Genomic DNA, 14,021 nt, shown 5'->3' with positions numbered 1-14,021 from the left:
GTTGAGCCACAACGAATGCCAAAATGTAAAAAGGAGTAACGAGTCAGCAGTCAATGAATGTATAAAACAGTCACTAAAACTGTTTTTTCAGTAATTGTATGCTCAAGGACCAAGGTAGTTGTGGTGATTCACAAAGTATGAGGCTGATTGGTCCACTAGTCTGAGAGATTATCTACAGACAGATGGATACACACACTTGGACATGTGCACACAGGATGAAACTTGTGATCGCATAAATAAAATCTAACACCTCTTAATCTCATTACAGTTTGATGTAGCTGAGGGATACATGGTCATCTTCTCCCGATCACATTTGACAGTAAAAATCCTAACTTACAGTCCTCTACTAGCTTTTTACAGGAATTACAACACCATATCTGCCAGTTTGATATATAACCTTGAAATTTACTAATGGTCATTTTGAATTTGTTCTGTGGTTCGTTGAGAAGATCTCCACTTAATTTGTTTGCAGTAAGCCCAAAACCATATCACTTGGCTAAATTTTAAAAATGTTGAGACTGAAGACATGAGTCTGACAGTCAGCCAATTGTTATCAGTGAGCACACACTGTATCACCCACAATAGTTTCTTTGGATATGAAAGTGGAAATGAAGCTGCAGAGGAACCTGCATTGTTTATGTTGACCTGCCCTCGGGTCAACACAAACAATACAAAAATTAAATTACCTAGAATTACTGCCCTGTGGTTGTGTGCCTCTGCGCACCAATCAAGTTTCTCTTACAGTTCACATCCATGTCTGTGAAAACATGGATGCTTTACACTCATTTTCTCCCTGACAGCACGAAAGAGCTATATAATCAGCACAGTTTCAAGGTAGACACCCAAGAGTCACCAATCAGTATCTGACTAAATGTCTCTCCTTCTGTTCCTGAAATATGATAATGGCTCAAAAAATAAGGCCGACCTTTGACCTTTTGGATAGAAAATATCACTTTGACCATTTGTGGTTCCATGGTTTTGCCATTAATAGCATATGAATTCTTGAGTTATGGCCCAAAACATATTTGATGAGGTCACCTTGGTGCCCTTGACCTTTGACCTTTGACCACAAATTCTAATCATTTTACTCTTAAGTCCAGGTGGACGTTTGTGTCAAATTTGAAGAAATACCCTGAAAGTGTTCTTGAGATCTTGCGCTCACAAGAATGAGTCAGATGCAAGGTTGACCTTTGACCACCGAAATCCAATCAATTCATTACTGAGTCCAAATGAACATTCGGGGCTGCAGTAGCTCAGTCCATAGGGACTTGGGGTTCAAGTCGCCGGTTCAAGTCCCCGTCCGGACCAAAATATGGAGTGTGGACTGGTAGCTGGAGAGGTGCCAGTTCACCTCCTGGGCACTGCTGAGGTGCCCCTGAGCAAGGCACCGAAACCCCCCAACCACTTGGAGCGCCTGTCATGGGCAGCCCCACTCTGACATCTCTCCACGTGAAAAAAAAAATTTAATTTCCCCGCGGGGATTAATAAAGTATATAAAATTAAAAAAATAAATAATAATAAAAAAAAACCCCAACATTTCTGCCAAATTTGAAGAAATTCCCTCACGTCGTTCTTGTGATATCATGTTCACAAGAATGAGACACAGAAGGTTGACCTTTTACCTAAGACAACCAAAACCTAATCACTTCATCGTTAAGTCTGGCCACAGCTGTTGCAGGCACGGAGGCATATACATATAATGATAAAAAATATATATATATTTTTGCATGTGTAACCCTTTTTTCCACCGGCTCGTGTATTAAGAAACCCACCTTATGCTTTAAGATGAAATCTTCTGAACCCTTATGCAATATTTTGTGGTAAAAGAGACATCTCACATAGTAGTTCAGACCTTTGGTTTTGGAAAAGAGAAAAATGAAGAAGATAAAAGACCCGGGTAAATATGTTTTGTCTAGTCCTAATTGTTCAACCTGAGTGCACTCTTACTTTGTTTCGTTGGCGCGCTTAGTTGGAGCTCATGATGGTTACTGTAATGTCTGTGGGTACCTCTGTGTGTCTGTGAAACTAGCGGGGCCAAGCTGCAGTTGCTGATCCACTCCCCCGTTGCGGCGGCCCCCTCGTCGGCGACATTCATCCACGACGACCCGGCAATGCTCGTCCGTGACGACCCGGCGATGATCCTCCGCGACGACCGTGCAGTTAGCTTTCCACTAGCTCCGACTGGCTAACTCAGCTGAACTTACTTCGTCTCCAATAAAGCAAAAAAAACACTTATCTGCGCCGGGGAGGCTGACTCGCACACTCACGGCATAATTTGCAGACAGCAGTTCAGTCCGTCATGGATAAACCACGGCACAGATATAACACAGTCCCAGAGTCTCCCCTCCATGCCATTAACACATTGCGCCTTCTTCTTCCTCTCTCGGGTCTGCCCGGAAGTGTAAACACTCAAAAAGTAATTCTTATTACGTTATATTACGTGTGTGAGTTCATGACCTTTAACTTTTTTTAAAGGCATTCACACCCAATGAAATTGTGTTTTTAAAACCACTCATTTTAAACATAAATCATTTATACATTTTAACATCTTAGTTTTATCAAATAGTTATTTATGCAAATTTTAACTTCACCATGAACTGACTTTTTCTTTAACTCATTCCCATAAAAAAAAAAGAACATAAATATGACTGATATTTATCAGAGTATTACACTCTCCCCTCACCAAAATAAAGGCATGCCCTCATGACTTTGTACCTTGAAAACATAAAAACAATCATTAAGCACACAATTAAGCAATGACAGGTGCACCTATCCACCTGTAAATACAAGAAACATATCTCACTGTAGGGGCTGCTATGACACTTGGATGACCTGGGGCGTCATAAGTTAACCTTAAAGGAGCCCTCTTTAATCTCTGAGGTCTGGTCTTAGTGTCAGAGTCAGGGTCAATGTCAGTGTGTTCTTGTTGCAAAGGAATGTCTTCAGTCAGTGTTTTGTCTCTTTCAGTCTCTTCATGGTTCTCACATGTCTCTTGTAGCTCAGATTCTGTTGTCTCAGTAGACTCTGGTTCATTTCCACTGTCCATTTCAGATTCCTCCACAGATTCCTGTATTACTGCTGGCTCAGTGGCTTTTGGCTGTCCAGTCAGGTCACTTGAGGAAATATCCGAATCCAAACTGAATGGTTCCAATGCATCATCATCCATGCTATTCCCGAGAGGTTCAGTGGTTGAATCATACCACAATCCATAGTCCTCATCCTCTGAGTCAGTGTACTCTTTTCCAGCAAAATCACTGGGTCTAACCTCTCCTCTTTCAGAGTCTTTATCTGGTGTTTTCTGTTTGGTCTTTTCCTTTTCAGGCTTGTCCGTGCGTTCTTTCTGTCTTCTCCGTCGAAGGACCCTCTTTGTAGGTGTAGAATCTGTATTAGATACAGGGTCTGGACATATCCTCTTCCCAAGAGGCAGGAAGTGATTTCGATGAAGGATTTTAACTGGTCCCTCACCATCTTCGGGTTTCAGCCGGAACACTGGTAGATTCGGCATCTGGCTCTCCACGACATACGGCTTTGATGCCCAACGATCTGCAAGTTTATGCTTTCCTTGCAATCCAAGGTTCCGTAGCAAGACTCTGTCTCCAGGTAACAACTGTGAAAATCGGATTCTCTTGTCATACCTCTGCTTATTGTTTTCATTTTGCTTGGCAGCAACGGACTCTGCTAGTTCATAGACAGCCTTCAACTCCTTCCTCATGTCGGAAACGTACTTGAGGTAAGTCTTCTGTTGTGGAAGTCTCAAAACATAGATCCACAGGTAATCTGGCTTCACGCCCAAACAAGAGAAAATAGGGAGAAAATCCTGTAGCTTCATTTGGAGTGCAATTATATGCGTGGACCAAATGTACAATGTGCTGACTCCATCTTTTCTTCCGGTTCGGCTCCAAAGTCCCTAACATGTCCAACAATGTCCTATTAAACCTCTCGGGTTGGGGGTCCCCTTGTGGATGATAGGGCGTCGTTCTTGATTTTTCGACTCCGAGTGAACTCAACACTTCGTGGACAAGGCGACTTTCGAAATCTCTCCCCTGATCACTGTGCATCCTCTTGGGCAATCCATAATGGACAAAATATTTCTCCAGTAACACTTTTGCCACTGTAGAGGCTTTTTGGTCCTTTGTTGGAAAGGCTTGAGCGTAGTGAGTGTAGTGATCAGTAATAACTAGGACATGTTCTGTGTTGCTTGAGTCTGGCTCAATGGACAGAAAGTCCATACAAACGAGGTCAAATGGTCCATTGCTTTGCAAATGAGACAAGGGTGCAACTCTCTTGGATAAAGTCTTTCTTGTCATGCACCTCATACAAGACTTGCAATACTCCTCAATCTCTGACTTCATCCGAGGCCAGTAGAACCGATCTTTGATCAGGCCATAGGTCTTTTCGAGGCCCAGATGACCCGAGTCATCATGTAGTGATTGCATTACTGTGTTTCTGTACTTCGCTGGTAGTACCACCTGAGAACAGTGTGATTTTCCTGGTGGACTTGTAATGCGATACATCACCCCTTTCTGTATCTTTAACCTGTCCCACTCTCTCAACAGTAAAGAGCAAGTCGGATGTTTCATCTTGTCAACTTGGTTGATATTGCCATTACTCAGAGCCGACCACACTTGTCCTATGCCAGGATCTTCCTGCTGAGCGGTTGACAACTCAGTGAGACTCACAAAGGGCATATTTTTGACACTCAAAGAAGCCAAATTGCAATAAGCTTGTGGGATAGCTTGCGGAGAAAGGTCAATGGCTCTTCCCGACTGTGGGTTTCTCTGTTCTGTCACCGCAGACATCTGGCACATGGCTCTCACACCTGCTGCAGGGATGTCTTTCCACTCTGATTTCTGTACTGGACTGGAATGTGGGCGACGAGAGAGCGCATCGGCGTCAATGTTTTGGACTCCGGATCTGTACTTGAGACTGAAGTTATAGGTAGACAGCGCAGCAAGCCAACGGTGGCCCGTCGCATCCAGCTTAGCAGACGTCAACACGTAGGTCAACGGATTGTTGTCGGTCCTCACCTCAAACTCGGTCCCGTACAGATAATCATGCAGCTTATCTACTACTGCCCACTTCAGCGCCAAAAATTCTAATTTATGGGTTGGGTAATTCTTCTCTGACGGAGTCAAGCTGCGACTGACGAAAGCCACGGGTCTCAATACTTCACCCTGATCCTGGTACAACACTCCTCCTAGCCCCTCTCGGCTAGCGTCCACATGCAGCACATAAGGAAGCTGAGGGTTTGCAAAAGCTAACACGGGAGCTTGAGTAAGCCGTCGCTTCAGTTCCTCGAAGGCTGCTTTGCATTTGTCATCCCACCGACTACCAAAAGGCTCTGAAGGGTTTAGGTAAGTGTTCTCCTGCTTACCTTTGGATCTCTTTGCAGCTGGTGGGTAACCGGACAACAGTTGGTTCAACGGGTGAGCTACCTTGGAATAATCCTTCACGAAAGCGCCGTAGTACCCACAAAATCCAAGAAATGACCGCAAAGCAGTCACAGTGTTTGGTCTGGGCCATGTGGTTACAGCTTCAATCTTCTTCGGATCAGTAGACACCCCATCTTGCGATATAATGTGTCCAACGTAGGTTACTGATGGCTGACAAAACTGGCATTTATCCAGTGACAACTTCAGTCCTTCATCTCTCAAGCGGTCAAGCACCTTTAACAACCTGATCTCATGCTCCTCGAGTGTCGCTCCAAACACAATGAGATCGTCGAGATAAACCAAAACTTCAAGCAAGTTCATGTCTCCAACAGTCTGTTCCGTTATCCGCTGAAAAGTAGCGGGAGCCCCCATCACTCCTTGTGGCATTCTTTCAAATTGGAAGAATCCAGCCGGGCAGATGAAAGCTGTCTTGTCTTTGTCAGAGTCACTCATAGGCACTTGATAATATCCACTGCGCAGGTCAAGCACACTGAACCACGTACTTCTACTGAGACAGGCCAAAGCATCTTCAACTCTTGGCACTGTGTATTGGTCAGGGACAGTGCGGCGGTTTAGAGTCCTGAAATCCACACACATCCTTATTTTCCCGTTTTTCTTCCTCACGACCACAATGGGTGAGGCATAAGGACTGCGTGACTCAGTAATAACACCAGCATTTTTCAGCTGCGACAGATGCTATCTCAATGCCTCCACATCTGCAGGCGGCAGCCGACGAGACCTCTCACGAAATGGTTTGTCGTCTGTGGTTTTGATAGTGTGCTGGGTGCTTTTACTGCATCCTACATCAAACTCATGCAGAGAAAAAACCTCGCTCCGTTCCATCATTTTTGTCACTAATCTTTCTTTCCACTCCTCAGGGACCAGTGATTCTCCAAAGTTGAAAGAGGATGGCATCAACTTTCCAGGTGACTCAACATCAGACTCTTTCTTTTCAGGTGGAGATGACATGATGTCGACGGGAAACAGATGGGCTATTGGCATGCCTCTGGTTAAGGTGATTTCTCGTGCTGACATGTTTCTGACTAGAACAGTAATTCTCTTAGCCATCACACAAGTGGATGTCTGTAACTCTGGCCTCACCAGGAGTTTGTCTGGAAACCGTGGTTCATCTGCAGGGTCATCAGGTGAGTCCACGAGGATGGCTTGAGTGCTCGGCACTCCCTGAAACTTTGGTGCACCAGTCACTCTGGCGACTCCTCCAGGCCGTATGGTGACAGGTTTGGTTTGAGGGAACTACACAGTTCCTCTTCTGTTTTTGTCATTGGCAGGTGGTAGGTGCGAGATCTCGTCGAAAGCTTTTCTGAAGAGTGGGTGAATGTGCATGGTTTCCACAAAATCTTCTCCTCCCTTTTCTCTACAGTGGCTAAAGAGTCGTCTCACAGTGGGTGTGTTTGTGCCAACAATCATGGAAGCTTCACTTCTCACAACTGGGTCGGGACATACCAACACAAGTGCATCAATGGTCTCACTCACTCCTACGTCAGCTTCCGAAAACTCCAGCTTAAGTGACAGATAGCCATCATAAGGGTACTCAGCAGAACTAAGACCCCATATCTGCAAAGTGCTGATAGGCGTCAATGGCAAGTGCGTCAAATATCTGTCGTAGAAGGATCTGTGCAGCAAAGTTACTTGAGAACCAGAATCAAGTATGGCTTTAGAATAAATGCCTTCTATCTGTACGGACACGACAGAGCTAGGGCCAACTAAGCCTTCAGGTATAGTGTCATTCACTTTTCTCTCCGAGTTTCTGCACTTGGTGGAACGTGTTGCAACCACCGGGATGCCAGGCCGTTCCTCTACTGGACCCCGCGGTAGTTTCCAGATTTCTTTGTCATTTTAATGAGGCGCTTGTTGACTTTGAGTAGATTTTCTTCACCTTCGCATTCTCTCTTAAAGTGTCCGTCCTCCCCACATCTATAGCAAAATATCCCAGGTTTGTCCTCTTGATAGCCAGACTTTTGTGGGGTAGCATTTTTTTTGTATTTTGTCTTGGCAGGGATTTCGGATTGTGGACTCTGGGTGTCTGGATGTGATGCAACTGTAGCAGCTTTAAGACTAATCATTTCGGCTTTCATGACACTGATCTCTTTTTTCAGCTGTGCTACTTCAGGATCAACTTCTGTCTCAGGTGCAGGCTTGGAAACAGGAGTTACAGGCTGTGACATGACTGGGTTCCTGACATCGGTTCTGCTTTGGAGCATATCTTCCTCCTCCCTCACCTCTTTTAGCAGCTCACTGAAAGAAGGAGGTTCTCGCAGCTTGTGTGTCATGCGGAGACGGAGAGCAATCATGTCCTGTTGCAGTGCTCCTCTCACAACCTGTTCCATCCGTAATCGATTCATGTCAGACAGTGCCACGCCTCCTTTCCTGAAAATACAGTGCAGCAGTTTATCCAACCTCAACAGGTAAGTAGACAGTTTTTCACCAACATTTTGATATGTGTGTCTAAATTTCACCAGGAGATCAGATGTACTCTCAGTCGTTCCAAAAGCTGTTTCCAAAACTTGCATGTAGTCATATGAAGTTGCAGTGGGCTTCTGCACTCTCAGGAATCTCACGACATCAGCAGCTGGACCTGTTAGGCTTTCCACTATCCTCTGTTTTTTTATGTTGTCACTGCACTGCCACTCTTCTAGCAAATGCATCGTCTGCTCTGCCCAGGCATCATACTCTTCCTCCCCACTGGGTGTAGGCTTCACACCAGAGAACATGCGGAGCTTACGATAACTTTGAGAATCAACAGAGGTGGTGTTACACTTATCCACTAGGGAACTGATGGCGTGTATTAGTGCAGTGTTCATGTCGAGGGGCGAAGGATTGAGTAGGCCGCTGACATCAGTGAGAGTTTTACCTTCATTCTTCAGAAATGTCATTAGTTTAGCTTGGAACTCTTCACTGTCTGCAGGAGCGGTAAGCACATGAGCAGGCCATGGACCGGCTTCACCAGGAAGTCCAACAACGTCAGGTAGGGTTTGATTAGTCAAGACAGTGGAAGTTTTGATCAGTATGAACTGTGTCTTAGAGGCTACATCAAGTGAGCGATCAACTATCTCAGGTTTCCCGAATGCTTTAACTTGATTCAAAGCTGTTAGCAGAACTGCATCTGTAACATCTGGGTCAACATCACTCAAAACAACTGCATTTTCATGAGCTAGCTGCTTCTTTTTACACCAAGCTTCAATTTCAACTGCTTCCATTTTCTTAGCTCAAAACAGTAAAAAAAACTTCACAATAAATGTAACCACACTTAATATTTCCCTGTTGTTAGCAATAAGATAGTTACATTAGCAATCTCAAATTTTTGGATAAAGAAAAAAAAACAGGTCAGTTTTAACAAAAACACATCCCGGACGAGCCCCCAAAAATGTAACCCTTTTTTTCACCGGCTCGTGTATTGAGAAACCCACCTTATGCTTTAAGATGAAATCTTCTTAACTCTTATGCAATATTTTGTGGTAAAAGAGACATCTCACATAGTAAACAACTGTCTAGGGTAATGTATGATTCTCACTCACTGTACAATGTTAATTTAGAGGCTGGCGGGAATACTCTGACCTGTAACTTATATTTACTCAGCAGTTTGAATGAAAACACCACTCAATGACACAACACAAGATATCAGGTTTTGAAAATGTATTGCACCTGAAAAAACATTCAGACCTTTGGTTTTGGAAAAGAGAAAAATGAAGAAGATAAAAGACCCGGGTAAATATGTTTTGTCTAGTCCTAATTGTTCAACCTGAGTGCACTCTTACTTTGTTTCGTTGGCGCGCTTAGTTGGAGCTCATGATGGTTACTGTAATGTCTGTGGGTACCTCTGTGTGTCTGTGAAACTAGCGGGGCCAAGTTGCAGTTGCTGATCCACTCCCCCGTTGCGGCGGCCCTCTCGTCGGTGACACTCATCCACGACGACCCGGCAATGCTCGTCCATGACGGCCCAGCAATCCTCGTCCGTGACGACCCGGCGATGATCCTCCGCGACGACCGTGCAGTTAGCTTTCCACTAGCTCCGACTGGCTAACTCAGCTGAACTTACTTCGTCTCCAATAAAGCAAAAAAAACACTCATCTGCGCCGGGGAGGCTGACTCGCACACTCACGGCATAATTTGCAGGCAGCAGTTCAGTCCGTCATGGATAAACCACGGCACAGATATAACACAGTCCCAGAGTCTCCCCTCCACGCCATTAACACATTGCGCCTTCTTCTTCCTCTCTCGGGTCTGCCCGGAAGTGTAAACACTCAAAGGTCATGAACTCACACACGTAATATAACGTAATAAGAATTACTTTTTAACTTTTTTTAAAGGCATTCACACCCCATGAAATTGTGTTTTTAAAACCACTCATTTTAAACTTAAATCATTTATACATTTTAACATCTTAGTTTTATCAAATAGTTGTTTATGCAAATTTTAACTTCACCATGAACTGACTTTTTCTTTAACTCATTCCCATAAAAAAAAAAGAACATAAATACGACTGATATTTATCAGAGTATTACACGTTACAATTACAACACAGTTACAACACAGTTCCGGACCTAACAACCTTGTTGGTATGTATAGTGTATATACTGTGGAACCTTCATTTCTAGTTTGTCTTGCTTAGTTTTGTATATGGGGCATTCTACCGATTGTGTGCAAAGTGCTGTCCCTTAACAAAAAAACAACAAAAATAATAAAATGTAGTATTCAGACATAGATATTTACAAAGATTATGTTATGACATATTTAAACCCAGGACATTAAATGAAAAAGTGATAAGCTAAATATATACAAAATCACCATTTATAGGGTACTTTCTATTGGGAAGTAGCTATCCCCAACCCTGACATCTAAAATTCAATTCATGTAAATAACACTTAAAACATTTTTCATATTTTTTTCAAAAATGTAATTTATAACATATTTGTGATTAAGTTGAAAGATTAAGATTTATTGTGGCATTAATTTTTAAATAAAGAAACTATGCTACAAAAATCGTGTCCCTTGTTTTCATGTCACTGCCGAAACACAAGAGTTTTAATGCACTCTATACTATAAATATACTATACTCTGCTCTGCTATACTCTACTCTACTTTGCTCTACTCAATTCTGCTCTACTCTACTATATACTCTACTCTTCTCTACTCTATTCTGCTCTACTCTGCTCTGCTCTGTTCTACTTTGCTCTACTCTACTCTATTCTACTCTACTCTGCTCCACTATACTCTTCTCCACTATACTCTTCACTCTACTCTGCTCTACTCTACTCTACTCTGCTCTACTCTACTGTACTATGCTCTGCTCTACTCTATACTCTATACTCTGCTCCGTTCTACTCTGCTCTACTTTGCTGGACTCTTTTATTGACCATAAAATATTTGTCTTTGTAATATTCCCACCATAAGGCATACATTTCAGGGAATATGATGCAATCTTAACAGAATAATGGTCACTACCGAAACAGGACAGTCACTACCGAAACACTGGATGTTTTGTAAAAAATATAGTATATTGAGTTATCAACTAATGCATATCGGTTGCATTTATAGTCTGTTTCATCAATTATTAACTCTGAAATCAATCTGATCAGCGTTATGCATTTTACAAAGAAAGATTGCATTTAGATTTTGAAGAATTCTATAATTAGACTTCAAAATTTGTTAAAATATTACTTTTTATAGATTTAATTGTGAAAATCTTCAGTAAAATTTTGGAAAAATTTAAATCTTTAGACAAGGGAAGGAACAAGCAAGACAGGTTGATATATATTTTTTTGTATAATATAATACTATATGTTTCGGTAGAGACAAATTTTGGGAGAGGAAAAACATTCCAAAACAGTCTAAAAATACAATATAAAAATGTATAGTCATTTTACTAGATATGTCACCTTTACATATGGTACAATCTATATAGGGACAAAGTTTTGGAAATAAAACATACAAAATTTCAAAATATTTCCAGCCTAACTTTGACAACACTGTCGACAAACACACACGTGAAGGAATGTGTTCCCACTTACAGCCTCTGTAAGCCAGTGTAGAGCTCCATGTCAACATCCCTCAAGGTCTGCAGATCAGTCCAGTTCTCAATGTGTCTGTAAAGTGGGACAGACAAGACATGTTAGTAGACTTTCAACTAATCATTTTTTTAATAATGGATTAATCTGCCAATTATTTTCTTAATGAATTGGTTAAATGTTAGAACATATTGACCACATTTTCTCAGAGTTCTTGGTGATGGTGATGATAACAAAATAACAAAGAACAGCAAAAAGGAAGCAGAGAATGTTTAGCATGTTTACTTGAAATGACTTCAACAATTATTCAGTGAGCAAAATAACTGGCAGTTAATTTTGGGTCAGGCGACTGATTGATTAACCATCATGTGCTGTTGGGGACGTTTTCGTCCACTAGGGGTCGGGTTTTAGCCGTTTTTTTGGCCATTACTCAGCCTGTGTTTCAGCAAATTAAATGGTTTTTGGGGAGGTGCCTTACTTTAACATATATTTTGGAAATATTTTTTTTAGAATTTTCTTAAAGTCAAGGATACACCCTTTGCCAACTTTACTACCCTAATGTGTGGTTGGGTGGCTGAAAACAGCCACTAAAATCAACAGCTGTAAAAAATATATCAGATAAATATTTTTTGAATTTTTTTTTGCATAAATCTGTTACAAAATGCCTACTTGTTGTAGCTCATTGAATTGGTATGTGTGTCACTCTTACACTGACGCAGATCCTTACATGTTTATGTTATGTACAACCATCACACTACAATTCATATTCCAATACAGTGTAAGCTGCAGAACACATAAGGATTCATCAAAATGAAATATTTCAGGAAATCCTGCAGAGGTTTTTTGTGTAAGTGTATATTTTTACAGCTACAACTGAGGAGCTCACATTGGCATATGGCCCTGGGTCTGTCTGTGCCCCTTGTGTGTCTGCAAACGTGGGTGGGTACAAAGGCCAAGGTGGGCCACATGTTGAGCCTATTAAAGCATTCATCCTCCAGTCCCATGTGTGTCCACTTACAGTATGTGGGCTAATGACCGGGCCAAAGTGGGCTAAAAGTGGGCCACCTGCAGTACTAACTGGTCCCCAGCTGCTATGACATTGGTTAAACATGTGCAATCAAAAATCATATGTGAATCTAAGAATACAGACATTGGAATTTTTATTGTTACAATTTTTTCCCCCACTTTTTCCATACTAAACCCACTTGGACAACCCAAAATACCAGCTGATCACAGACCTTTCACTATCTATCTAGACTATCTATCACTGACACTACTAAAACAGCTGCATTAAACTCACAAGTTATTAGCTATACATAATGAAAAACATCCAGCAACAAATAGACATACATTCACAAAATGAATCATTTTGTTGAAAAACATGGAAGCTCTTGTTAAATAAAAGGCTGTGTTGTTAATTAAAGTAGGGAACAGGAGGAACTAATGTGTTAGTGGCAGTGTTGGTATTCAGCAGGGATGCACCGATTTATCAGCTGAACATCAGTATCAGCCGATATTTGCCTTGTTGACTGCCATTGGCCTATCAGCAAGTAAGATGACACTCACCAATGATAGTTTCTGATGTTTTCTATTGTGTCCCATAAATTTTGTGCAGGCTAAAAAGCAGGGCTCCAGACTAACTTAAATTAATTAGCAGGTACAAGAAGAATACAATGCTTTTTTGACAATGAGATCTCTGATCTCCCTGTTGTGTGACGAGATGGCGAGTAAAGCTTGCGTCCGTCCTCCCGGTGGCAATAGAAAACATGTTTGTGATGAACAGAGATCTTGATAGAGGGTATTATTATATATTTAATAGAGTTAAAAAGACTTTTGAAGAGGGCGTCGGTGGCTTAGTGGATAGAGCAGGCGCCCCATGTACAAGGATGTTGCAGTAGCGGCCCGGGTTCGAATCCAGCCTGTGGCCCTTTGCTGCATGTCATCCCCTCTCTCTCTCCCCCTTTCACTCATAGCTGTCTTGTCCATTAAAGGCAAAATGCCCCAAAAAAATCTTAAAAAAAAAAAAAAAAAGGCTTTTGAAGCAGTTACTTTATAATGTTTTTATGTAAAAAGTTATATTAAAGGTTGTTTCATAAATTTGTATGATGAATTTGTGCTCATTCAAAGATAGTGTTGTTGGGATTCACAGGACCACAGATGATTTGTCATTTGTTAAAATCTAAACTGGACATGTGAAGGTTATTCTTCTCTGCGTGCTCTTTGTTCTTCAAACAAAGAGAGCTATTTGACACCCTTCTCCAGGATGTCCCACCTCATACCTCAGTGAGATACTCAAAACATGATTGGACAGGACTTTTACAGTGACATGTGACTCTGTGATGTCACAGGCATCTGTAGAAGGTCTGCTCCCTCCAGACTCTTCCTCTTTCCTGCTGGACCTGGAACAGCTGAGATGCACACCTTGCTCTAGAGCTGCCGAGCGGCCTACACCTGTTTTCGGCTGGGCCTGGACCAGCCCAGATGCTTAGACCCTTGCTCCTTGCCCTGAACCATCAAAGGTGGGGTAATTCAATCAATCAATCAATTTTATTTATGAAGCCCA

General features: G+C 42.1%; 1 protein-coding gene across 1 annotated transcript in view; it reads right to left on the bottom strand.

Annotated features, from left to right (window-relative positions):
- ntrk3a (neurotrophic tyrosine kinase, receptor, type 3a) overlaps window positions 1-14,021 on the bottom strand; it is a 550,968-nt gene that overhangs the window by 410,004 nt on the left and 126,943 nt on the right. The window contains exon 2 of the mRNA XM_050073398.1: window positions 11,462-11,536. Coding sequence (XP_049929355.1) covers window positions 11,462-11,536 — 75 coding nt within the window. The remainder of the gene's footprint in view (window positions 1-11,461; window positions 11,537-14,021) is intronic.

Source organism: Epinephelus moara, chromosome 20, assembly GCF_006386435.1.
Source record: "Epinephelus moara isolate mb chromosome 20, YSFRI_EMoa_1.0, whole genome shotgun sequence".
NCBI classification, from domain to species: domain Eukaryota; kingdom Metazoa; phylum Chordata; class Actinopteri; order Perciformes; family Serranidae; genus Epinephelus; species Epinephelus moara.
Note: the sequence above shows the minus strand (reverse complement) of the source record. Positions and strands in the feature narration are given on the sequence as shown.